This window comes from Pseudophryne corroboree, chromosome 11 (genome assembly GCF_028390025.1).
Source record: "Pseudophryne corroboree isolate aPseCor3 chromosome 11, aPseCor3.hap2, whole genome shotgun sequence".
Taxonomy (NCBI): domain Eukaryota; kingdom Metazoa; phylum Chordata; class Amphibia; order Anura; family Myobatrachidae; genus Pseudophryne; species Pseudophryne corroboree.
The window spans coordinates 351,822,821-351,850,149 of record NC_086454.1 but is presented as its reverse complement, the minus strand read 5'-3'; the positions used below and the strand labels follow the sequence as shown (position 1 = coordinate 351,850,149).

The 27,329-nt window shown below is 49.5% G+C and overlaps 1 protein-coding gene across 1 annotated transcript in view; it reads right to left on the bottom strand.

Annotated features, from left to right (window-relative positions):
- The window catches only part of PEPD (peptidase D), a 331,359-nt gene that overhangs the window by 72,030 nt on the left and 232,000 nt on the right, over positions 1-27,329 (bottom strand). Inside the window, exon 11 of the mRNA XM_063945985.1 lies at positions 7,688-7,765. Within this exon, the coding sequence (XP_063802055.1) occupies positions 7,688-7,765 (78 nt within the window). The remainder of the gene's footprint in view (positions 1-7,687; positions 7,766-27,329) is intronic.

The window sequence follows — 27,329 nt, the reverse complement described above, 5'->3', positions numbered from 1 at the left end:
CGGCGAAGCATTATCACCGTATCTGGAGGAAATATGTATCTTGGTGTGAAGCCAAGAATGCTCCTACAAAAGATTTCCATCTGGGCATGTTTCTCCACTTTCTACAGACAGGAGTGGATATAGGCCTGAAGTTAGGCTCCATTAAGGTACAGATTTCGGCCCTATCTATATTCTTTCAGAGGGAATTGGCTTCTCTCCCAGAAGTCCAGACTTTTGTGAAGGGAGTGCTGCACATCCAGCCCCCCTTTGTGCCCCCAGTGGCACCGTGGGACCTTAACGTGGTGTTAAGTTTCCTGAAATCTCACTGGTTTGAGCCTCTTCAAACGGTTGAATTAAAATTTCTCACATGGAAGGTGGTCATGTTATTGGCCTTGGCAGCGGCAAGGCGGGTGTTCGAATTGGCGGCCTTGTCCCACAAGAGCCCGTATTTGATTTTCCATGTGAATAGAGCTGAGTTGAGGACTCGTCCTCAATTTTTACTTAAGGTGGTTTCTTCATTTCATATGAACCAACCTATTGTGGTACCTGTGGCTACGGGGGACTGGGAGGACTCCAAGTCCCTGGATGTGGTCAGGGCTTTAAAGATTTATGTAGCCAGGACGGCTCGGGTTAGGAAAACAGAGGCTCTGTTTGTCCTGTATGCAGCCAACAAGGTTGGCGCTTCTGCTTCTAAGCAGACTATTGCTCGCTGGACCTGTAACACGATTCTGCAAGCTCATTCTACGGCAGGATTGCCGTTACCTAATTCAGTAAAGGCCCATTCCACGAGGAAGGTGGGCTCTTCTTGGGCGGCTGCCCGAGGCGTCTCGGCATTACAGATTTGCCGAGCAGCTACTTGGTCGTGTTCAAACACTTTTGATAAATTCTACAAGTTTGATACCCTGGCTGATGAGGACCTCGCGTTTGCTCAATCGGTGCTGCAGAGTCATCTGCACTCTCCCGCCCGGTTTGGAGCTTTGGTATAAACCCCATGGTCCTTACGGAGTCCCCAGCATCCTCTAGGACGAAAGAGAAAATAAGATTTTAAACCTACTGGTAAATCTTTTTCTCCTAGTCCGTAGAGGATGCTGGGCGCCCGTCCCAGTGCGGACTAAATCTGCAAGACTTGTATATAGTTGTTGCTTACATAAGGGTTATGTTACAGTTGGAATCGGTCTTTGACTGATACTGTTTTTGTTCATACTGTTAACTGGTTGCGTATATTCCAGGTTATACGGTGTGGATGGTGTGGGCTGGTATGAATCTTGCCCTTACATTAACAAAATCCTTTCCTTATATTGTCCATCTCCTCTGGGCACAGTTCTCTAACTGAGGTCTGGAGGAGGGGCATAGAGGGAGGAGCCAGTGCACACCCATATTAAAAGTTCTTTATAGTCAGTTCTCTAACTGAGGTCTGGAGGAGGGGCATAGAGGGAGGAGCCAGTGCACACCCATATTAAAAGTTCTTTATAGTGCCCATGTCTCCTGCGGAGCCCGTCTATACCCCATGGTCCTTACCGAGTCCCCAGCATCCTCTACGGACTAGGAGAAAAAGATTTACCGGTAGGTTTAAAATCTTATTTTCGACTAGGCCATGCGTCACTGGGCCATTTTTTCTGGAGCCCAGACATTAGTAGTTTATTTTTCCAGTAGCCCATGGGTCAGTCGCCCCTTTCTCATAGACCACATGAATCATTATACCATTTTTTTCAGAAGCCATGGAGTAATTGTCCAGTTGTCTGAGAATACAAAAAAGAAAATCCCCAGAAGGCAGACACCTCTCCTAGCGTGCCGGAACAATGACATATCTGATAGTCCGGTATTGAGCCCTTAGTTGCGGCAGAGACCCGCAGGTTGCTCCCATTATTAGTATGACCACATGGGATGAAAATGCCAAGAGCGGTCACACACACACCGAAAACCCTCTGCGTGTCTCAGTTCATGCGAGATTGGGCTTGTGCCATCCCGGCAATTCTGCAGCAGCACTTTCCACCGTGGAAAGTCACCAACTTCATTTTCACTAATATGTTCCGGCAGCTGAAATTACTGCCGCCAATACGGACCACATTTCCGGTGATTTTCGGATTTCAAAGGCAAAGGTATACAAATCACCGCATAACATACACTGTGAATACACACTGTGCGACCAATAACAATGTTACAAGAGGCAAAAGACTGTAACCTTTGAATAATGTGCAGTTTGCAGTCTCACCTGTGTATAGGGACAGGAACGACTGGCTTTAGCTGTGCTGCAATACGGGTCACTGACATTCCCTATATTTATATAGGTAAATAGTACTATAGTAGCAGAACTGCAAATTAAACTTCTTAGAACTCTTCAATGTGTCGTCAAGGTACATGAGTTCCTTGTGTGGAATCCTCCTGCTTCCGACCAGCCATGTGATCTGTAGCAGTGGTTCTCAACCTCGGTCCTCAAGTACCCCCAACAGTTCATGTTTTCCAGGTCACCTAGCAGTTGAACAGGTGTATTCATTACTCACTGACACATTTTAAAAGACCCACAGGTGGAGCAAATTACTTCACTTGCAGTCCTGTGAGGAGACCTGGAAAACATGAACTGTTGGGGGCACTTGAGGACCGCGGTTGAGAACCACTGATCTATAAGACACACCTCGGAAAAGGAGTCACTGGTCCCAGGAGATAACACACCACGGTACACACAAGGGTTTCGTGCTGAATGCAGGACAGGCCATGGACGCAGAGGAAAACAAGTTCATTGATGGTCTGTCCAGTATTCAGAGGAAATGCACCCATGTGGTGAAACCAATGCACTCTATTTTATTAGCTCCAACATTTATTAATAACTAGCTGAGTACACGTGCTACGCTACGGAATATCAAATATAATCACAAAGAGATGAAAAACGCTGGCGCTGAGGAGAATAATCCGCCTCCGTCTCTGCCCCGTCTCGCCTCTTATGCTGCCCTGCTCAGTGCTGTAAATGCTGGTGCTGAGGAGAATAATCTGCCTCCTCCTCTGCTCCGTCCCGCCTCTGATGCTGCCCTGCTCAGTGCTGTAACTGCTGGTGCTGAGGAGAATAATCCGCCTCCTTCTCTGCCCCGTCCCGCCTCTTATGCTGCCCTGCTCAGTGGTGTACATGCTGGTGCTGAGGAGAATAATCTGCTTCCTTCTCTGCCCCGTCCCGCCTCTGATGCTGCCCTGCTCAGTGCTGTAACTGCTGGTGCTGAGGAGAATAATCCTCCTCCTTCTCTGCCCCGTCCCGCCTCTGATGCTGCCCTGCTCAGTGCTGTAACTGCTGGTGCTGAGGAGAATAATCTGCCTCCTTCTCTGCCCCGTCCCGCCTCTGATGCTGCCCTGCTCAGTGCTGTAACTGCTGGTGCTGAGGAGAATAATCTGCCTCCTTCTCTGCCCCGTCCCGCCTCTGATGCTGCCCTGCTCAGTGCTGTAACTGCTGGTGCTGAGGAGAATAATCCGCATCCTTCTCTGCCCCGTCCCGCCTCTGATGCTGCCCTGCTCAGTGCTGTAACTGCTGGTGCTGAGGAGAATAATCCGCCTCCTTCTCTGCCCCGTCCCGCCTCTGATGCTGCCCTGCTCAGTGCTGTAACTGCTGGTGCTGAGGAGAATAATCCGCCTCCTTCTCTGCCCCGTCCCGCCTCTGATGCTGCCCTGCTCAGTGCTGTAACTGCTGGTGCTGAGGAGATAATCCGCCTCCTTCTCTGCCCCGTCCCGCCTCTGATGCTGCCCTGCTCAGTGCTGTAACTGCTGGTGCTGAGGAGAATAATCCGCCTCCTTCACTGCCCCGTCCCGCCTCTGATGCTGCCCTGCTCAGTGCTGTAACTGCTGGTGCTGAGGAGAATAATCCGCATCCTTCTCTGCCCCGTCCCGCCTCTGATGCTGCCCTGCTCAGTGCTGTAACTGCTGGTGCTGAGGAGAATAATCCGCCTCCTTCTCTGCCCCGTCCCGCCTCTGATGCTGCCCTGCTCAGTGCTGTAACTGCTGGTGCTGAGGAGAATAATCCGCCTCCTTCTCTGCCCCGTCCCGCCTCTGATGCTGCCCTGCTCAGTGCTGTAACTGCTGGTGCTGAGGAGATAATCCGCCTCCTTCTCTGCCCCGTCCCGCCTCTGATGCTGCCCTGCTCAGTGCTGTAACTGCTGGTGCTGAGGAGAATAATCAGCCTCCTTCTCTGCCCCGTCCCACCTCTGATGCTGCCCTGCTCAGTGCTGTAACTGCTGGTGCTGAGGAGAATAATCCGCCTCCTTCTCTGCCCCGTCCCGCCTCTGATGCTGCCCTGCTCAGTGCTGTAACTGCTGGTGCTGAGGAGATAATCCGCCTCCTTCTCTGCCCCGTCCCGCCTCTGATGCTGCCCTGCTCAGTGCTGTAACTGCTGGTGCTGAGGAGAATAATCAGCCTCCTTCTCTGCCCCGTCCCACCTCTGATGCTGCCCTGCTCAGTGCTGTAACTGCTGGTGCTGAGGAGAATAATCCGCCTCCTTCTCTGCCCCGTCCCGCCTCTGATGCTGCCCTGCTCAGTGCTGTAACTGCTGGTGCTGAGGAGAATAATCCGCCTCCTTCTCTGCCCCGTCCCGCCTCTGATGCTGCCCTGCTCAGTGCTGTAACTGCTGGTGCTGAGGAGATAATCCGCCTCCTTCTCTGCCCCGTCCCGCCTCTGATGCTGCCCTGCTCAGTGCTGTAACTGCTGGTGCTGAGGAGAATAATCAGCCTCCTTCTCTGCCCCGTCCCACCTCTGATGCTGCCCTGCTCAGTGCTGTAACTGCTGGTGCTGAGGAGATAATCCGCCTCCTTCTCTGCCCCGTCCCGCCTCTGATGCTGCCCTGCTCAGTGCTGTAAATGCTGGTGCTGAGGAGAATAATCCTCCTCCTTCTCTGCCCCGTCCCACCTCTGATGCTGCCCTGCTCAGTGCTGTAACTGCTGGTGCTGAGGAGAATAATCAGCCTCCTTCTCTGCCCCGTCCCACCTCTGATGCTGCCCTGCTCAGTGCTGTAACTGCTGGTGCTGAGGAGAATAATCCGCCTCCTTCTCTGCTCCGTCCCGCCTCTGATGCTGCCCTGCTCAGTGCTGTACCTGCTGGTGCTGAGGAGAATAATCTGCCTCCTTCTCTGCCCCGTCCCGCCTCTGATGCTGCCCTGCTCAGTGCTGTAACTGCTGCTGCTGAGGAGAATAATCCGCCTCCTTCTTTGTCCCGTCCTGCCTCTGATGCTGCCCTGCTCAGTGCTGTAACTGCTGGTGCTGAGGAGAATAATCCGCCTCCTTCTCTGCCCCGTCCCGCCTCTGATGCTGCCCTGCTCAGTGCTGTACATGCTGGTGCTGAGGAGAATAATCCTCCTCCTTCTCTGCCCCGTCCCGCCTCTGATGCTGCCCTGCTCAGTGCTGTAACTGCTGGTGCTGAGGAGAATAATCCGCCTCCTTCTCTGCCCCGTCCCGCCTCTGATGCTGCCCTGCTCAGTGCTGTAACTGCTGGTGCTGAGGAGAATAATCTGCCTCCTTCTCTGCCCCGTCCCGCCTCTGATGCTGCCCTACTCAGTGCTGTAACTGCTGGTGCTGAGGAGAATAATCTGCCTCCTTCTCTGCCCCATCCCGCCTCTGATGCTGCCCTGCTCAGTGCTGTAACTGCTGGTGCTGAGGAGATAATCCGCCTCCTTCTCTGCCCCGTCCCGCCTCTGATGCTGCTCTGCTCAGTGCTGTAACTGCTGGTGCTGAGGAGAATAATCCGCCTCCTTCTTTGTCCCGTCCTGCCTCTGATGCTGCCCTGCTCAGTGCTGTAACTGCTGGTGCTGAGGAGAATAATCTGCCTCCTTCTCTGCCCCGTCCTGCCTCTGATGCTGCTCTGCTCAGTGCTGTACATGCTGGTGCTGAGGAGAATAATCCGCCTCCTTCTCTGCCCCGTCCCGCCTCTGATGCTGCCCTGCTCAGTGCTGTACATGCTGGTGCTGAGGAGAATAATCCTCCTCCTTCTCTGCCCCGTCCCGCCTCTGATGCTGCCCTGCTCAGTGCTGTAACTGCTGGTGCTGAGGAGAATAATCCGCCTCCTTCTCTGCCCCGTCCCGCCTCTGATGCTGCCCTGCTCAGTGCTGTAACTGCTGGTGCTGAGGAGAATAATCTGCCTCCTTCTCTGCCCCGTCCCGCCTCTGATGCTGCCCTACTCAGTGCTGTAACTGCTGGTGCTGAGGAGAATAATCTGCCTCCTTCTCTGCCCCATCCCGCCTCTGATGCTGCCCTGCTCAGTGCTGTAACTGCTGGTGCTGAGGAGATAATCCGCCTCCTTCTCTGCCCCGTCCCGCCTCTGATGCTGCTCTGCTCAGTGCTGTAACTGCTGGTGCTGAGGAGAATAATCCGCCTCCTTCTTTGTCCCGTCCTGCCTCTGATGCTGCCCTGCTCAGTGCTGTAACTGCTGGTGCTGAGGAGAATAATCTGCCTCCTTCTCTGCCCCGTCCTGCCTCTGATGCTGCTCTGCTCAGTGCTGTACATGCTGGTGCTGAGGAGAATAATCCGCCTCCTTCTCTGCCCCGTCCTGCCTCTGATGCTGCCCTGCTCAGTGATGTACATGCTAAGACGACAGGCCAAGCTCTACCCGCTGTATGTTACATATGTAAGGTTTGCAGGGATAGGCTGACTCTATAACAAAGGGCCCTAGGTCTCCTTGCTTAGACAATCAAGCTTTCCTTTAATGCATTTAAGAGTCAAAATATCTATCTCTCCTTTCCTACTATTGCTCTCTGAGAGGTTCAGGAATGTTTCGTTAGAGTGACAGGTTAACCTCTGATAATTGAGACACTATTCTCTACTGATTGAAAATTGGTTGGTTAAGTACTTGTATCATATATATATATATATATATATATATATATATATATAGGCAAATACCACTGACTCATTACAAAACCTCCTGAACCATATGACTGGACTTCCTTGCAGTTGCAGAGCAGCCCATTATACAAATAGGGGAGCCACACCCAGCGATGGATGGCAGTGTTTAGGGGTGGCACCCACTAAGAAGGGATTTTTCAAAATTCCACCCACAAAGGGGTTAAAAGAGGTGAGATGATTATTGGGAATTTCCCCCTCACAGAGCAGAGTTAAGACAGCCCACCCAGCCGGGGCTGTAAAGGATGCATGGTGCCGACGATACCAAGTCGAGGGGGGGAGAGGACACAATGCTCTGTTCCCAGACTTCCTTGCTAGGGGCAGTTGCAGAGCAGTCCATTATTAAACAGGGGAGCCACATCAACTGCCACCCCTAAACAATGTCAAACATCGCTGGGAGTGGCATCCCTATATGAATAATGAAAAGCTCTGCAACTGCCACTGGCAAGGAAGTCCCCCCTCACCCCGCGACTTGGCATCACCAGCACCATGCATTCTTTATAGCCCCGGCTGGGTGGGGTGTCTTAACGCTGCTCTGTGAGGGGAGAATTCCCAATAATCATCTCACCCTTTGTGGGTTTAATTTTGAAAAATTCCTTCTTAGTGGATGCCTACGTCAAAAAAGCAAGCTACAGTGATAGTTGCCATATAAACATATATATATATATATATATATATATATATATATATTTATATACATATACACACACTTATAACACAATTAAAGCGTCCCCTTCTAGAACCACATGAAATGATCAGGGCGTAGCGTAGCATACAGTGGAGGTGAAATGAGCCACACTATCTCTCTCTAGGGTGTAGGATTGGTTAGATACACCAAGACTTACCACATGTCGCCATCTTGCAGGGTCTTGTCATTGGGGGCTCCGGCATGTCCGTAGTGGAGAACTGAGGAGTTATCGCCGCTAAACCAATAAAGTACAACAAAAGGGTTATTATAATAGAAGACAATCCTGAGGCACATTACACTGATAAGTAACTGAACAAAAATAATCAGACCACCTAATATATTGTTATTACCATTGTTAGTATGTAAGGAAGCACAGAGCTCCGCAGCTCGGCACAGTAGGGAAAAAATACAGAAATATAACAGAACATACAAAGGCAGACTGGGTATAGGGAGGGCCCATCTCATTCTAATAAGAATAGAGAGAAGCAGACATTGGGACAGTAGTAGGAAGGTGTGAGGGTGTATTAGTGTAAGTAGTATAGGTGGAGTAGAGTAGGTGTGAGGGTGTATTAGTGTGAGTAGTATAGGTGGGAGTAGGGTAGGTGTGAGGGTGTATTAGTGTGGGTAGTACAGGTGGGAGTAGGGTAGGTGTGAGGGTGTAATAGTGTGGGTAGTATAGGTGGGAGTAGGGTAGGTGTGAGGGGGTATTAGTGTGGGTAGTACAGGTAGGAGTAGGGGAGGTGTGAGGGTGTATTAGTGTGGATAGTATAGGTGGGAGTAGGGTAGGTGTGAGGGTGTATTAGTGTGGGTAGTATAGGTGGGAGTAGGGTAGGTGTGAGGGGGTATTAGTTTGAGTAGTATAGGTGGGAGTAGGGTAGGTGTGAGGGGGTATTAGTGTGGGTAGTACAGGTTGGAATAGGGTAGGTGTAGGGGTATATTAGAGTAAATTGTATAGATGGGACTAGGGGAGAAGTGAGGGTGTACCAGTGTGAGTAGTATAGGTGAGTGTAGGGTAGGTGTGAGGGTGTATTAGTGTGAGTAGTATAGGTAGGAGTAGGGTGGGTGTGAGGGTGTATTAGTGTGGGTAGTATAGGTGGGAGTAGGGTAGGTGTGAGGGTGTATTAGTGTGGACAGTATAGGTGGGAGTAGGGTGAGTGTGAGGGTGTATTAGTGTGAGTAGTACAGGTGGGAGAAGGGTATGTGTAGGGATGTATTAGTGTGAGTAATACAGTTGGGAGTAGGGTAGGTGTGAGGGGGTATTAGTGTGAGTAGTATAGGTAGGAGTAGGGTAGTTGTATGGATGTATTAGTGTGAGTAATAAAGTTGGGAGTAGGGTAGGTGTGAGGCGGTATTAGTGTGAGTAGCATAGGTGAGAGTAAGGTAGGTGTGATGGTGTATTAGTTTGAGTAGTATAGGTGGGAGTAGGGTAGGTGTGAGGGGGTATTAGTGTGGATAGTACAGGTGGGAATAGGGTAGGTGTAGGGGTATATTAGTGTAAATTGTATAGATGGGACTAGGGGAGAAGTGAGGGTGTACCAGTGTGAGTAGTATAGGTGAGTGTAGGGTATGTGTGAGGGTGTATTAGTGTGAGTAGTATAGGTGGGAGTAGGGTAGGTGTGAGGGTGTATTAGTGTGGGTAGTATAGGTGGGAGTAGGGTAGGTGTGAGGGGGTATTAGTATGAGTAGTATAGGCGGGAGTAGGGTACGTGTGAGGGTGTATTAGTGTGAGTAGTATAGGTGGGAGTAAGGTAGGTGTGAGGGTGTATTAGTGTGGGTAGTACAGGTGGAAGTAGGGTAGGTGTGAGGGTGTATTAGTGTGGGTAGTATAGGTGGGAGTAGGGGAGGTGTGAGGGTGTATTAGTGTGAGTAGTATAGGGTATAGGTGGGAGTAGGGTAGGTGTAGGGATGTATTAGTGTGAGTACTACAGTTGGGAGTAGGGTAGGTGTGAGGGGGTATTAGTGTGAGTAGTATAGGTGGGAGTAGGGTTGGTGTGAGGTTGTATTAGTGTGAGTAGTATAGGTGGGAGTAGGGTAGGTGTGAGGGTGTATTAGTGTGAGTAGTATAGGTGGGAGTAGGGTAGGTGTGAGGGAGTATTAGTGTGAGTAGTATAGGTGGGAGTAGGGAAGGTGTGAGGATGTATTAGTGTGAGTAGTATAGGTGGTAGTAGGGTAGGTGTGAGGGTGTATTAGTGTGAGTAGTATAGGTGGGAGTAGGGTAGGTGTGAGGGTGTATTAGTGTGGGTAGTACAGGTGGAAGTAGGGTAGGTGTGAGGGTGTATTAGTGTGGGTAGTATAGGTGGGAGTAGGCTAGGTGTGAGGGGGTATTAGTGTGAGTAGTATAGGGTATAGGTGGGAGTAGGGTAGGTGTAGGGATGTATTAGTGTGAGTAATACAGTTGGGAGTAGGGTAGGTGTGAGGGTGTATTAGTGTGAGTAGTATAGGTGGGAGAAGGGTAGGTGTAGGGATGTATTAGTGTGAGTAATACAGTTGGGAGTAGGGTAGGTGTGAGGGGGTATTAGTGTAAGTAGTATAGGTGGGAGTAAGGTAGGTGTATGGATGTATTAGTGTGAGTAATAAAGTTGGGAGTAGGGTAGGTGTGAGGCGGTATTAGTGTGAGTAGCATAGGTGAGAGTAAGGTAGCTGCGAGGGTGTATTAGTGTGAGTAGTATAGGCAGGAGTAGGGTAGGTATAAGGGTGTATTAGTGTGAGTAGTACAGGTAGGAGTAAGGGAGGTGTGAGGGGGTATTAGTGTAAATAGTATTGGTGGGAGTAGGGTAGGTGTGAGGGTGTATTAGTGTGGGTAGTATTGGTGGGAGTAGGGTAAGTGTGAGGGTGTATTAGTGTGGGTAGTATAGGTGGGAGTAGGGTAGGTGTGAAGGGGTATTAGTATGAGTAGTATAGGCGGGAGTAGGGTACGTGTGAGGGTGTATTAGTGTGAGTAGTATAGGTGGGAGTAGGGTAGGTGTGAGGGTGTATTAGTGTGGGTAGTACAGATGGAAGTAGGGAAGGTTTGAGGGTGTATTAGTGTGGGTAGTATAGGTGGGAGAAGGGTAGGTGTGAAGGGGGTATTAGTGTGAGTAGTATGGGGTATAGGTGGGAGTAGGGTAGGTGTAGGGATGTATTAGTGTGAGTAATACAGTTGGGAGTAGGGTAGGTGTGAGGGGGTATTAGTGTGGGTAGTATAGGTGGGAGTAGGCTAGGTGTGAGGGTGTATTAATGTGAGTAGTATTGGTGGGAGTAGGGTAGGTGTGAGGTTGTATTAGTGTGGGTAGTATAGGTGGGAGTAGGGTAGGTGTGAGGGTGTATTAATGTGAGAAGTATTGATGAGAGTAGGGTAGGTGTGAGGATGTATTAGTGTGAGTAGTATAGGTGGGAGTTGGGTAGGTGTGAGAGTGTATTAGTGTGGATAGTATAGGTGGGAGTAGGGTAGGTGTAGGGGTGTATTAGTGCAAGTAGTACTGGTGGGAGTAGGGTAGGTGTGAGGGTGTATTAGTGTGGGTAGTATAGGTGGGAGTAGGGTACGTGTAGGGGTGTATTACTGTAAGTAGTATAGGTGCGAGTAGGGTAGGTGTGAGGGTGTATTAGTGTGGGTAGTACAGGTGGGAGTAGGGTAGGTGTGAGGGTGTATTAGTGTGGGTAGTATAGGTGGGAGTAGGGTAGGTGTGAGGGGGTATTAGTGTGGGTAGTACAGGTAGAAGTAGGGGAGGTATGAGGAAATATTAGTGTGAGTAGTATAGGTGGGAGTAGGGTAGGTGTGAGGGTGTATTAGTGTGGGTAGTATAGGTGGGAGTAGGGTAGGTGTGAGGGGGTATTAGTGTGAGTAGTAGAGGTGGGAGTAGGGTAGGTGTAGGGGTATATTAGTGTAAATTGTATAGATGGGACTAGGGGAGAAGTGAGGGTGTACCAGTGTGAGTAGTATAAATGAATGTAGGGTAGGTGTGAGGGTGTATTAGTGTGAGTAGTATAGGTGGGAGTAGGGTAGGTGTGAGGGTGTATTAGTGTGGGTAGTATAGGTGGGAGTAGGGTAGGTGTGAGGGTGTATTAGTGTGAGTAATACAGTTGGGAGTAGGGTAGGTGTGAGGGGGTATTAGTGTGAGTAGTATAGGTGGGAGTAGGGTAGGTGTATGGATGTATTAGTGTAAGTAATAAAGTTGGGAGTAGGGTAGGTGTGAGGCGGTATTAGTGTGAGTAGCATAGGTGAGAGTAAGGTAGGTGCGAGGGTGTATTAGTGTGAGTAGTATAGGCAGGAGTAGGGTAGGTATAAGGGTGTATTAGTGTGAGTAGTACAGGTAGGAGTAGGGTAGGTGTGAGGGTGTATTAGTGTGGGTAGTAGTGGTGGGAGTAGTGCAAGTGTGAGGGTGTATTAGTGTGGGTAGTATAGGTGGGAGTAGGGTAGGTGTGAGGGGGTATTAGTATGAGTAGTATAGGCGGGAGAAGGGTACGTGTGAGGGTGTATTAGTGTGAGTAGTATAGGTGGGAGTAAGGTAGGTGTGAGGGTGTATTAGTGTGGGTAGTAGTGGTGGGAGTAGTGTAAGTGTGAGGGTGTATTAGTGTGGGTAGTATAGGTGGGAGTAGGGTAGGTGTGAGGGGTATTAGTATGAGTAGTATAGGCGGGAGTAGGGTACGTGTGAGGGTGTATTAGTGTGAGTAGTATAGGTGGGAGTAAGGTAGGTGTGAGGGTGTATTAGTGTGGGTAGTACAGGTGGAAGTAGGGTAGGTGTGAGGGTGTATTAGTGTGGGTAGTATAGGTGGGAGTAGGGTAGGTGTGAGGGTGTATTAGTGTGAGTAGTATAGGGTATAGGTTTGGAGTAGGGTAGGTGTAAAGATGTATTAGTGTGAGTAATACAGTTGGGAGTAGGGTAGGTGTGAGGGGGTATTAGTGTGAGTAGTATAGGTGGGAGTAGGGTTGGTGTGAGGTTGTATTAGTGTGAGTAGTATAGGTGGGAGTAGGGTAGGTGTGAGGGTGTATTAGTGTGAGTAGTATAGGTGGGAGTAGGGTAGGTGTGAGGGAGTATTAGTGCGAGTAGTATAGGTGGGAGTAGGGAAGGTTTGAGGATGTATTAGTGTGAGTAGTATAGGTGGTAGTAGGGTAGGTGTGAGGGTGTATTAGTGTGAGTAGTATAGGTGGGAGTAGGGTAGGTGTGAGGGTGTATTAGTGTGGGTAGTACAGGTGGAAGTAGGGTAGGTGTGAGGGTGTATTAGTGTGGGTAGTATAGGTGGGAGTAGGGTAGGTGTGAGGGGGTATTAGTGTGAGTAGTATAGGGTATAGGTGGGAGTAGGGTAGGTGTAGGGATGTATTAGTGTGAGTAATACAGTTGGGAGTAGGGTAGGTGTGAGGGTGTATTAGTGTGAGTAGTATAGGTGGGAGAAGGGTAGGTGTAGGGATGTATTAGTGTGAGTAATACAGTTGGGAGTAGGGTAGGTGTGAGGGGGTATTAGTGTAAGTAGTATAGGTGGGAGTAAGGTAGGTGTATGGATGTATTAGTGTGAGTAATAAAGTTGGAGTAGGGTAGGTGTGAGGCGGTATTAGTGTGAGTAGCATAGGTGAGAGTAAGGTAGGTGCGAGGGTGTATTAGTGTGAATAGTATAGGCAGGAGTAGGGTAGGTATAAGGGTGTATTAGTGTGAGTAGTACAGGTAGGAGTAAGGGAGGTGTGAGGGGGTATTAGTGTAAATAGTATTGGTGGGAGTAGGGTAGGTGTGAGGGTGTATTAGTGTGGGTAGTACTGGTGGGAGTAGGGTAAGTGTGAGGGTGTATTAGTGTGGGTAGTATAGGTGGGAGTAGGGTAGGTGTGAAGGGGTATTAGTATGAGTAGTATAGGCGGGAGTAGGGTACGTGTGAGGGTGTATTAGTGTGAGTAGTATAGGTGGGAGTAGGGTAGGTGTAAGGGTGTATTAGTGTGGGTAGTACAGATGGAAGTAGGGTAGGTTTGAGGGTGTATTAGTGTGGGTAGTATAGGTGGGAGTAGGGTAGGTGTGAGGGGGTATTAGTGTGAGTAGTATAGGGTATAGGTGGGAGTAGGGTAGGTGTAGGGATGTATTAGTGTGAGTAATACAGTTGGGAGTAGGGTAGGTGTGAGGGGGTATTAGTGTGAGTAGTATAGGTGGGAGTAGAGTAGGTGTAGGGATGTATTAGTGTGAGTAATACAGTTGGGAGTAGGGTAGATGTGAGGGGGTATTAGTGTGAGTAGTATAGGTGGGAGTAGGGTTGGTGTGAGGGTGTATTAGTGTGAGTAGTATAGGTGGGAGTAGGGTAGGTGTGAGGGTGTATTAGTGTGAGTAGTATAGGTGGGAGTAGGGTAGGTGTGAGGGTGTATTAGTGTGAGTAGTATAAGTGGGAGTAGGGAAGGTGTGAGGATGTATTAGTGTGAGTAGTATAGGTGGGAGTAGGGTAGGTGTGAGGGTGTATTAGTGTGAGTAGTATAGGTGGGAGTAGGGTAGGTGTGAGGGTGTATTAGTGTGGGTAGTACAGGTGGAAGTAGGGTAGGTGTGAAGGTGTATTAGTGTGGGTAGTATAGGTGGGAGTAGGGTAGGTGTGAGGGTGTATTAGTGTGAGTAGTATAGGTGGGAGTAGGGTAGGTGTAGGGATGTATTAGTGTGAGTAATACAGTTGGGAGTACGGTAGGTGTGAGGGGGTATTAGTGTAAGTAGTATAGGTGGGAGTAGGGTAGGTGTGAGGGTGTATTAGTGTGAGTAGTATAGCTGGGAGTAGGGTAGGTGTGAGCGTGTATTAGTGTGAGTAGTATAGGTGGGAGTAGGGTAGGTGTGAGGGTGTATTAGTGTGAGTAGTATAGGTGGTAGTCGGGTAGGTGTGAGAGTGTATTAGTGTGGGTAGTATAGGTGGGAGTAGGGTAGGTGTAGGGGTGTATTAGTGCAAGTAGTACTGGTGGGAGTAGGGTAGGTGTGAGGGTATATTAGTGTGGGTAGTATAGGTGGGAGTAGGGTACGTGTAGGGGTGTATTACTGTAAGTAGTATAGGTGGGAGTACGGGAGGGGTGAGGGTGTATTAGTGTGAGTAGTATAGGTGGAGTAGGGGAGGAGTGAGGGTGTATTAGTGTGAGTAGTATAGGTGGGAGTAGGGTAGGTGTGAGGGTGTATTAGTGTGGGTAGCATAAGAGGAGTAGGGTAGGTGTGAGGGTGTATAGTGTGAGTAGTACAGGTGGGAGCAGGGTAGGTGTGAGGGGGTATTAGTGTGGGTAGTACGGGTAGGTGTAGGGGTGTATTAGTGTGAGTAGCATAAGTGAGAGTAGGGTAGGTGTGAGGGTGTATTAGTGTGAGTAGTATAGGCAGGAGTAGGATAGGTATAAGGGTGAATAAGTGTGAGTAGTACAGGTAGGAGAAGAGGAGGTGTGAGGGGGTATTAGTGTAAGTAGTATTGATGGGAGTAGGATAGGTGTGAGGGGGTATTAGTGTGGGTAGTATAGGTGGGAGTAGGGTAGGTGTGAGGGTGTATTAGTGGGAGTAGTATAGGTGGGAGTAGGGTTGGTGTGAAGGTGTATTAGTGTGAGTAGTATAGGTGGGAGTAGGGTAGGTGTGAGGGTGTATTAGTGTGAGTAGTATAGGTGGGAGTAGGGTAGGTGTGAGGGTGTATTAGTGTGAGTAGTATAGGTGGGAGTAGGGTAGGTGTGAGGGTGTACCAGTGTGAGTAGTATTGGTGGGAGTAAGGTAGGTGTGAGGATGTATTAGTGTGGGTAGTATAGGTGGGAGTAGGGTAGGTGAGAGGGTGTATTAGTGTGGGTAGTATAGGTGGGAGTAGGGTAGGTGTAGGGGTGTATTAGTGTGGGTAGTATAGGTGGGAGTAGGGTAGGTGTGAGGGGGTATTAGTGTAAGTAGTATAGGTGGGAGTAGGGTAGGTGTAGGGGGGTATTAGTTTGAGTAGTATAGGTGAGAGTAGGAGAGGGGTGAGGGGGTATTAGTGTGAGTAGTATAGGTGGGATTAGGGGAGGGGTGAGGGGGTATTAGTGTAAGTAGTCTAGGTGGGAGTAGGTTAGGTGTAGGGAGGTATTAGTGTGAGTAGTATAGGTGGTAGTAGGGTAGGTGTGAGGGAGTATTAGTGTGGGTAGTATAGGTGGGAGTAAGGTAGGTGTGAAGGTGTATTAGTGTAAGTAGTATAGGTGTAAGTAGTATAGGTGGGAGTAGGGTAGGTGTAGGGGGGTATTAGTGTGAGTAGTATAGGAGGGAGAAGGGGAGGTGTGAGGGTGTATTAGTGTGAGTAGTACAGGTGGGAGTAGGGTAGGTGTGAGGGTGTATAAGTGTGAGTAGTAAAGGTGAGTAGGGGAGGTGTGAGGGTGTATTAGTGTGAGTAGTATAGGAGGGAGTAGGGGAGGTGTGAGGGTGTATTAGTGTGAGTAGTACAGGTGGGAGTAGGGTAGGTGTGAGGGTGTATTAGTGTGAGTAGTATAGGTGGGAGAAGGGTAGGTGTGAGGGTGTATTAGTGTGAGTAGTACAGGTGGGAGTAGGGTAGGTGTGATGGTGTACCAGTGTGAGTAGTATAGGTGGGAGAAGGGTAGGTGTGAGGGTGTACCAGTGTGAGTAGTACAGGAGGGAGTAGAGTAGTGGTGAGGGTGTACCAGTGTGAGTAGTACAGGAGGGAGTAGAGTAGTGGTGAGGGTGTACCAGTGTGAGTAGTACAGGAGGGAGTAGAGTAGTGGTGAGGGTGTACCAGTGTGAGTAGTACAGGAGGGAGTAGAGTAGTGGTGAGGGTGTACCAGTGTGAGTAGTACAGGAGGGAGTAGAGTAGTGGTGAGGGTGTACCATTGTGAGTAGTACAGGAGGGAGTAGAGTAGTGGTGAGGGTGTACCAGTGTGAGTAGTACAGGAGGGAGTAGAGTAGTGGTGAGGGTGTACCATTGTGAGTAGTACAGGAGGGAGTAGAGTAGTGGTGAGGGTGTACCAGTGTGAGTAGTACAGGAGGGAGTAGAGTAGTGGTGAGGGTGTACCAGTGTGAGTAGTACAGGTGGGAGTAGAGTAGTGGTGAGGGTGTACCAGTGTGAGTAGTACAGGTGGGAGTAGAGTAGTGGTGAGGGTGTACCAGTGTGAGTAGTACAGGAGGGAGTAGAGTAGTGGTGAGGGTGTACCAGTGTGAGTAGAACAGGAGGGAGTAGAGTAGTGGTGAGGGTGTACCAGTGTGAGTAGTACAGGAGGGAGTAGAGTAGTGGTGAGGGTGTACCAGTGTGAGTAGTACAGGAGGGAGTAGAGTAGTGGTGAGGGTGTACCAGTGTGAGTAGTACAGGTGGGAATAGGATGACATAAGAATGTAGCAAATTTTGGTTATCGTTTTTTATTATTTAAAAAAGATACTTGGAGGCGTGGCCACGGCGGTGAGGGAGTAAGCAGCGGATCCCGGGAGCTCCCCGATTTTATATATCCTGCACCTATCCTGTGTCCCTCCGGAGCGTCTACCCCCCGGTGCTGGTCCCCCCTCACCTCCGAGCAGCGGTGGGCACCTTTGTCCGGGGTCTCTGGGCGCTGTCTGACCGCGGCGGACGACTTCCGGCTTTGAGGCCTGTGACTCCTCCGGACCCCCCGGCCTCGAGTTTGGCGCTCCCGGCCGCGCGGCTACAGGACCCTCTTGACGGACGGACGAACGGGCGGGCGACGCTGGCTGACGCTGGGCACACTGCAGGGGACACTGAAAGCCCTCCTGCCCTCCTGTACCTGGCTGATGAGGACCTGAGACTCCTGACTACACAATAAGGCACAGGTACTCCAGTGAAGGGGTGAAGTGATTAAAAGCCCGGTGGCCATTTTGGGTGCAGTTCAACAGACAGTCTCAGCACACAGACATCCCTGCCTACCCTGCAAGGACTGCATGCACACTGCAACTCAATGCACTCTTGTGTTACATTAATAATTCATAGTGTGACACACACTAATACTCTGCTTCTACCTGGAATTTGCTGCAGGACATTCTCCCCTCAATAACATCAATATCATATACTATTTTTTATTTTTTACACAAAGCCTGTGCTCTTGTCCATTGATATTTGGAACCAAAGATCCTTCCCGGCTTTAAAAGCATACAGCCTGCTGTCTCCTAATTATACTTTATACTACAACTCTGCTCGGAGGAGTGGGTGACCGACATCTGTCAATATGGTTGGGGGAGGCCGGAGTGCGGCCGCGGCCAAACTGGAAAGATTTACTAGGCAACCCAACCCCAAGGGGTCATCGGCTCCACCTCAGGGTGCCTCTCCAACACACTCAAGCTCCCCTCCAGCGTCTATCACCAACTCCCCAATGACAGCGGAGGCGCCGTCTATCCAGCAGGTGTTGGAAGCTATAGCGGGCAGTGAGCAGCGTCTCTCCGATAAGATGGAAAAGGTGCAGTGCGACCTCTCCTTACTACGACAAGATGTTCAACGTATACGTGAGAGAGTGGGTGAGGCGGAGACGCGTGTTTCCAACTTGGAGGATGTGTGTGGCCCCCTTAAGCAATCCGTGTCCGCAGTGACCCAGCAGGTCTCATCTCTCCAAACCAAGCTCCTAGACATGGAGGGTCGACTGCGCAGAAACAATGTCCGATTTGTGGGTCTGCCAGAGAGAGAGGAGGGCTCGCAGCCGGAGGACTTCCTCGAATCCTGGCTCAAAGAGATATATGGGGCTGAGTCCTTTACGGCACAATTCACGGTGGAGCGAGCGCACAGGATACCATCTCGGCCACTACCTCCTGGTGCCCCTCCTCGCACCTTCATCGCCAAATTCCTGCACTATAAGGATCGTGACTCGGTCCTCCGCCTTGGCCGCACAAAGGGCCCATTGGTCCGCAACGGAGTCAGAGTGTCGGCCTTCCCGGACTTTGCCGCGGACGTTCAGAAGGACAGGGCCCAGTTTATGCCTATCAAGCGACGCCTGCGGGACCTCAACCTCTCATACTCCATGCTGTTTCCCTCTCGGCTCCGAGTGGTGGCGGATGGGGAGACCAAGTTTTTTAATTCTCCTAGAGAGGCGGCCCAGTGGCTGGACGGATATGCGCCGGGTGCTCGTCAGCTAGCTCCGGACTGATTCCCCGCGCTGAAGATGCCGGGATCTTGACCACCGGAGGAGACGACCACAATTCGGGGAGCCCCCCACCTTTTGCATTGGTGGCTCAAGACTTTTCCAAGTTCAGGTGCTACTGGTTTAGAGGGTTTAGGTTAAGTTGAGAATCTGGGCCTTCTTAGCATTTGGTAGTTGGATTTGGCGTTTTGGGATATAAGTATGCCGGAGTTCGGGGTGGTGTACGGGGAGGGGAGGGATGGTTGGGAAGCTGCTAGTTGCGGCTCTTCTTGTTGTTTTTGGTTTCTTTTCTTTAGTTTATTATTTTTCATATCTATGTTTTCTCTAAAACTGGGATGTTTGATATACCAGATATTGTGGCTTATAACGCAGAGCTCCTATGAGATATATGTCGCTATGGCTAATGGTGCTGATGTTTGGATATATATTGTGCGATGTCTATCCGTGTGGTACATAGAATATACCTGGGGTCATGAGTAACTTGAGATTCCTGGCATGGAATGTCCGGGGACTAAATAACAAAATCAAACGTTCTTTGGTTCTAAATATGATTAAGAAATATGACCCGGACATTGCATGCCTCAGCGAGACCCACTTGCAGGGAAATAGGTTGCTATCTCTAAGACGGGCCTGGGTGGGATGGGCTTATCATGCCTCTCATTCCTCCTTCTCCAGGGGAGTGTCTGTTCTGATTAAGAAAACGGTGCAATTTGAGTTAATATCGGTCAAAACTGACACGTATGGCAGATTTGTGTTTCTGGAATGCAAACTAAGTTCCCAGCCATATTACATCTTAGCAGTGTATGTCCCCCCTCCTTTTTCATACGCTGTACTGCAGCAAGCTGCATCTTTTATAGCTTCCTCCCCTACCACTCCGGTGATATGTCTGGGCGACTTTAATAATATATTAGATGTCTCTGTGGACCGATGGCGGTCTCCGAATGATGTGATGGTGGGCAGTGGGTATACCAAATTTGCTGATTTTTTGAATAATCTACAATGGGTTGATGTGTGGAGGCTTCGCCACCCTGCAGTCCGTCAGTTCTCCTGTTTCTCCGGCACACATGGCTCCTTTTCTAGAATAGACCTGGTACTGGTGTCCCCCGCCCTTATCCCTGCGATCACTGACGTCCGTTATGAGGCCCGAGGGATCTCTGACCATTCCCCCTTGCTGATGACTCTAGCTGTGAAGGGTCAGAGGGGACACTCTTATTGGAAGTTGCACCCATCTTGGCTGACTCAGCTGGGTGACTGTGGTGACCTGGAGACTCAGTGGGAGGGTTACTTTAGCGACAACACAGGATCTGCCCCGGGAACTATGGTATGGGATTCATTTAAGGCTTTTCTGAGGGGCTCTTATATAGGACGCATAGCAGCTCACAAAGTGTCCTCTAGAGAAAGGGAGAAGACCCTGGAGAGTGACGCCAGGGATTTAGAGTCTCAATATTTGCTAGATGGTACCCCCACAACGAAAACACGATGGCTGGTGGCCCAGTCGGCGTGGCTTGCCCACCTGACCGATAAAAACTCACGGTCCCTCCTCTTTAGGGCCACTAATATTTATATGCAGGCTGATAGGACGGGTGGCCTCCTGGCCCGGCTGATACATCAGGATCGCCCTGGGACTGTAATTACACAAATGTCCGATGGGGATGGGTCCTTTGTTGACACCACACCGGACATTGCGCAGCTATTCCGATCCTACTACACCAAAGTTTACAGTTCACAATTGACGTTCTCCACTATGGATCTCTCCTACTATTTGGCGGGTATCTCGCTACCAGTGCTCCCCCCCGAGGCCCGTGAGGCACTGAAAGCACCCTTGACGCTCGCGGAGGTGACTGCGGCTATTGGTATGTCTCCCAATGGCAAGGCCCCGGGGTGTGACGGAATTCCCTCAGAAGTATACAAAACTCACGTTGATTTTTTCGGGCCCAGGCTCCATGCCTTATTCTTAGATATATTTTCCAATAACGAACTTCCCCCCTCTATGTCAGAGGCAATTATAATAGTGATCCCGAAGCCCGGTAAAGACCCTAGGTCTCCGGATTCCTATAGACCGATATCCCTAATCCCCACCGACGCCAAGATCCTGGCAAAGATATTGGCAGTATGACTTAATACAGTGATCACCTCCCTCATTCATCCAGATCAGACTGGTTTCATGCCTGGGAAGTCCACATCTATCAACCTACGTAGACTGTATACCATTTTACAACTCCCACGTGACTTCCCTTCTGACTCGGCTGTGGTCTCGCTGGACGCGGCCAAGGCCTTTGACAGTATTGAATGGGCCTATTTATGGGAGGTGATGTCTTGTATGGGCTTTGGGCCCAACTATATCAGATGGACTAAATTATTGTACCAGCATCCGAGTGCCAGGATCTTGGTGAATGGTTATGTATCCCCCTCCTTTCAATTGTCCCGGGGTACCAGACAGGGCTGTCCCCTATCCCCCGCACTGTTTGCCTTGGCCATCGAGCCCTTGGCCTGTTTGATACGATCACACCCAGATATTATGGGAATTTGCACGGGCTCACGCGAGGATAGGATAGCACTTTATGCCGACGACATGTTATTATTTTTGCAAGACTACGCCAGGTCAATGCCCGTTCTGCTGCGTGTGATTGAGGACTTTGGTGCTCACTCGGGTCTTCTGATCAACTGGTCTAAATCATATATTATGCCAGTCATAGGCCTCCCTCCTACTGTTCCAAAAATTTCCCTACCATTATGTTGGACAACACAATTTAAATACCTTGGAATCCAAATAACTAATGACCCTTCTGATTTCATCCCTCTGAATCTGGACCCGACCATGCAGCAGATAGTGTGCAAATCCAAAACCTGGTGTAGGCTTCCATTGACGGTGTCTGGCAGGGTTAATCTCATCAAAATGATCATACTGCCCAAACTCCTATACATTATACTTCAATCCCCTGTATATATCTATCCAACATTCTTTAGGAAACTAAATAGTGTTCTATCCTCACTTGTTTGGGCTAACAAACGACCTAGGATACAATTAAATACTCTTACTAGGCTGCGCTCTGATGGCGGCCTAGCCCTGCCTAATTTCCAGATGTATTACTACGCTGCTCAGCTGACTCATATTAGTGTATGGGTGCGGGATTCTGGTGATGATACCTTGCAGTGCGAGTTTATCCGCTGCTATTTTCCTCACCTCTCTCCTATACAGGTGCTGCTGAGTGGGAGCGGGGCCCGGTTCCTTCCCCCTATTATTTTTCAGGCCTTAAAAATATGGCGGGCCCTGAGAGACCTCTTAGGGTACGTCGACCTGGACCCAGACACCCCCCTTTGGTACTCTGAGTGGCTTCCTGAGTTGCATGCGCTTGAGGGACGGGAGGTGTGGGCCCCTAGATCGGTGGTCTCTATTTCCCAACTCTACCTAAATGACTCACTCAAATCCTTTCAGCAACTGAAAGATGAGTTTGGCTTACCTAACTCATATTTTTTCAGATACCTTCAACTTCGACATGCCCTCCAGTCCCAGTTTGCGGATTCCCCCCCGCGAATCCTCCCATTTCCCATCAAGACCTTTGTAACTACATTGGGTCGAACTAAGATGGTTTCCCTTGCGTATGGATATCTTCTCACCAAAATCCATGCGGACCCGCTGACACGTCTCCGTGGAAAATGGGAGGAGGATGTAGGTCTCATGGGTGAGGAGGACTGGGCTCTTGCTCTGGAATACCCCGCCACGGTCACCAAGTCCCTCAGATACCAACAAATCCAATTCTTCATTCTACATAGAACATATATGACTCCAGCTAGACTGGCCTCTTTTGGGACTGGCAGATCTGGTCTCTGCCCTAAGTGCGAGGCGGATATGGGAACATTTTGGCATATGGTGTGGGATTGTCCAAGACTACGGGTGTTCTGGTCGGGGGTTAGATCGGTGCTGGAGAGTACTGGAGTGACTGGCGGACTGCTTACCCCACAATTCTGTATTTTGGGGATAGGAGGCTCTACTTCTGAGACTGGCCCGGTCGATCTATATGCTCGCAATGTATGTGCCTTGGCTAAGGTTTGCATTGCGAGACTCTGGATGGCCCCTAGCGGCCCTTTAGTCTCTGCGCTCAAGACCTTGGTTAACGACACAATACTCAAGGAAAGATATATTTATATGAAACAGAACGCAGCGGCCAAGTTTGAAAGAATTTGGTCTCGCTGGCTGGAATCTCCCCACTCCCACCTAGTCCCTCAATCATAGAGGATACCGAAGAGCTATTGTGCCACTGATCTAATATATAATGATGTATGTCTAAAAGGCTGACAGCGCAGTTCTGCGGGCTTGCCTTAATACATATGCGACTGATAAGGTCCTAGTTCAGATGACTATTTCTTACTATGTTCTTCCTATGTTTCTTATTTCTTTTTCTTTTTATGTACCCTTTTGTGGGTTAGTTTAAGGGTAAAAATTAAAAAACGGACATGTAGATTTATATACTGGTTGCAGATGTTGCAAGTTCAGACGGGCTGACAAAATGTATGTAAACGAAGATGTGATTAATGTGATGATGTGATATGCAATGTCTGTAACTCAATCTACATATTATTGAATAAAAATTACTTTATTAAAAAAAAAAAAAAAAAGATACTTGGTCCATTCTTAATTATGATTCCAAATATCACATTAATTTCTCGACCAGCCTTTTCTACAGATGGACTCACACTCAACTAGTGCGACTCCATTGCATACGTGCACTGTTGGCGGGACTAGGCGATCCGTCCGCCTAGCCCCGCCGGGAGTGCACACAGACCCTCCCATTCGCGCAGCGATAAGCGCGCGCAAGCACAGACGGAGCCACGAGTAGCGGACCCTTTTCCCCCAAACTGAAATCTAGCCGGGAAGGGATGAAGACATGGTGGCTGGGGACAGGTCTGCTATTGGGCCAATGCTTCCAACAGGGGTGAGAGTATGAGGAAAATAACCTCTATCCTTCAACAAAAACGACGCACATTACTCTTAGGGGGATATTTACTAAAGTGCGGGATTACAGAAATGGAGATGTTGCCTATAGCAACCAATCACATTATAGCTATTATCTTCTTGATGGTGCTATATAAATAATAAGTAGAATCTGATTGGTTGCTATAAACAACATCTCCACTTTTATAAACCGGCACTTTAGTAAATATAACCCTAAAGCCCAGCAGACGACGCAACATTTGCCGTCCTGTCACGTAGGATGAGGACAGCGCTATAACACCGGCCCCATGACAGCAGAGCACGCAGACAGGCACACATTTCCCGGCCAGTGATGTGGAGTAAAGTTCCTCTCCTCAGAGACGGGCTGACGTCAGGCGCGGAAGTACACAGATTGGGCACAGGTCTCCGGGGGGACCCCCGACGTTCTCTCCTCACGTATCAAAGGCCAGTGGTGCTTATGATGACCGGTCCCTGAGTACGGCTTTGGCTTCCTCGCAGGCCCGTCAAGCGCCAGTTACAAGACAGGTATAAATCTCTGGGCCGGCTGCCCTCTGCTCTCCCCTGGAATCATTCCCTCCCCTTGTTTTTAATCTTCTCCCAGCAAAAATGAAATGAAAAATAGATCCATCACGCCGGTTACATGCCTGCGTCCATAACCTTTAAGCAGGCAAGATAAAGGACCTGTCACGCTGTTACACTCGGGGACTGCGAGACGGGCTTCGTATAGACAGCAGGGATCACAGGTGGACGCTGTGACCTTGGGACTTGCCTCTGTCTCCTTGTATTCTATTTACACTTCAAGTTATATCTGTCCGCTACAATGGACAAATGTCGTTATGAAGTGATACACGTTGTGGCATTCCGTCCACACATTACACTAAAACGGTATGATTTTAAACATGGATAATCTGCGCTGGATAAAAACACGGCAGTACTCCTTTAAGAGGTAGTTCCCCCGAAACAGTCAAGGAACAACTCACTCCTCAGGTATACTGGGGCAGATGTATTAAGCCTGGAGAAGTGATAAAGCAGTGATAAGTGCAAGGTGATAACGCACCAGCCAATCAGCTCCAATATGTAAATTTACAGTTAGGAGCTGATTGGCTGGTGCGTTATCACCTTCATCTTATCACTGCTTTATCACTTCTCCAGGCTTAATACATCTGCCCCTCTGTTTTTATTGCATGGGGGGGGGGGGGGGGGGGGAGGTGTCTATGTACCTTAGCATTGGAGAGAGATAAAGTACCAGCCAATCAGCTCCTGTCATGTAACATGCTGTGTTTGAAAAATGACAAGAGCTGATTGGCTGGTACTTTATCTCTCTCCAAGGCTTAGTAAATAGACCCGCTAGTCCTGTTTTTACTGAGGGCAAAACGGAGGCATGACGGATGGGAGGTCAAGGCCAATCGTGGCATAGGTGAGCAGGCTGACAGCATGGCTGATACACGGGGAGTGGCCAAGGTAAATCAGGGGGAGTGGCCTCTCCCTTAGTCAGCAACATATCCGGAACATTGCCATACTTCTCCCTCAACGCTACCAAAATACCTATCCATTCCCTTGTTTTCTCATCTCCAGTTACAACCTTAGTCTCCCGGGTATTCCCCTCACCCGCCTCTTCAAACTCTCCTAGATACCGATCTTACCTTAGCAACCCTCTGTCTCTGTGTCACCACCCTCGCCCACAATGCTCTTACCATCTCCTCTCCCACCCTCACTGCCAACCTCTACTCTCTCTACACTTCCCCCAGCTCTCCCCGGTCAGCCGGTGACCGCCGCTGATAACCACCTTTCACCCTAACACTTCTCCAGTGCTGCCCCAAACCTAAAGAATACTCTCTCTCTCACTCTCCATGCTTTCCAAAGCGCCTTCAAAACTCACCCTATGCCTGCCAACCCTCTGCCTGATGCATCCGTCCCCTCCCAACTCCTTAACCCCTTGGACCTCCCCAGTACCTCCATACTTCCAATGTAAGAACTCCCTTCTCGCTTCAACTCTCCCCTAAGGCTGGATACACACTCAACGATATGCACCCGATATATCGTTCAAGTCAGCAGGTCGGACAATATATATCGTTTACATCGTCCAGTGTGTGCACATTATATCGTTAACAATGCGCACTCCCGCGGGTTGTTAACGAAGTCCAATATCTTTAGTTCCAACCTTGAAATTAAAGATAAAGGCCCTCATTCCGAGTTGTTCGCTCGCAAGCTGCTTTTAGCAGCATTGCACACGCTAAGCCGCCGCCTACTGGGAGTGAATCTTAGCTTATCAAAATTGCGACCGAAAGATTCGCAATATTGCGAAAAGACTTCTCTCTGTGCAGTTTCTGAGTAGCTCCAGACTTACTCATCCAGTGCGATCAGTTCAGTGCTTGTCGTTCCTGGTTTGACGTCACAAACACACCCAGCGATCGCCCAGCCACTCCTCCGTTTCTCCAGCCACTCCCGCGTTTTTCCCAGAAACGGTAGCGTTTTTTCAAACACTCCCATAAAACGGCCAGTTTCCGCCCAGAAACACCCACTTCCTGTCAATCACATTACGATCACCAGAACGAAGAAAAAAACTCGTCATGCCGTGAGTAAAATACCTAACTGCATAGCAAATTTACTTGGCGCAGTCGCACTGCGGACATTGCGCATGCGCATTAGCGACTAATCGCTCCGTTGCGGAAAAAAAAATAACGAGCGATCAACTCGGAATGACCCCCATTGGACAAGACTGCATGCACCTGGACGTGGGTGGATGCCATCACTGACAATATCGGTGACGATATCGTTCAGTGTGTGTGTCCGATATCGTTTCACCTGACTACGTCGCATCTTATGCGCATCGGCAGGTGTGTACCCAGCCCACGACTCACTAACTGCACTGATAGGTATACAATGTAACTATGCCTACAGATATAATTTGGAATAGATGCCATTATGTTACTCTGTATACCGTGCATTGTACAGCGCTGCAGAACTATGTGGCTCCCTATAAATAATATAGATGATTGGTGATGTTGGCAAGTGTGATAGACAGCATTAATTAAAAGTACGACACGGGGATTACAAGAGTGGCGAGATCGCTATCTCTGACCAGCTCCTCTGATGGTTTCCACCTCGCGGCACAGAATAATAGGTTTAATAATGCCGGACTCATTGCTTCAGAGCTGGAAAAGCTGGTCTTTAATCTGAAGGAAATCACAGGTAAACATGACCGATGCGCCCAGCAAAATCAAACGCTCTTTGTACGTTATCCTCTTAGAACATCCTCTAATGTGTTCATCCCCTGGAAATGTCAGACACGTCAATCTTCCTCTCCGGCAGCTGCGCGGCCGCCTTGCAGCCATCTGCATGTGCACTGTGTTCTCCTGCGAGTCCCAGGGCCTGATAAGTGTTTATCACACCGTCCCGAGACACAGATCTCATGACTCAATCTCCACCCGACGAGCGGCACTGCTGATCTGCGAAGCACTGCCGGCTCTTCCAAAGACACTGCTGTCTTTCCTATGATGTCATGATTGCTGTATGTTCTGACAGCGAGCAGGTTATCAGGATACAACGAAGCTGGACAGCGACACTTACACACGTTGCAGTACTGGGCCCATTCTCAAGTCTGTCTATATTAACTAAAGCAAACTTTTATTTCTCACATAAAGACAGATTCTGAGCCGAGAGGGGAAGCAGAGTAGGCGTCACATCTCATGGTGGCTGCGTAGGGTCGGTCGGAATAACCTCATCTAAGACATATGACAGCAGAACTTATCTGGACAAAGGGGGTCATTCAGACCCGAGCGCTCGCTAGCGTTTTTTTGCACTGCTGCGAGTAGATAGTCGCCGCCTATAGGGGAGTGTATTTTCGCT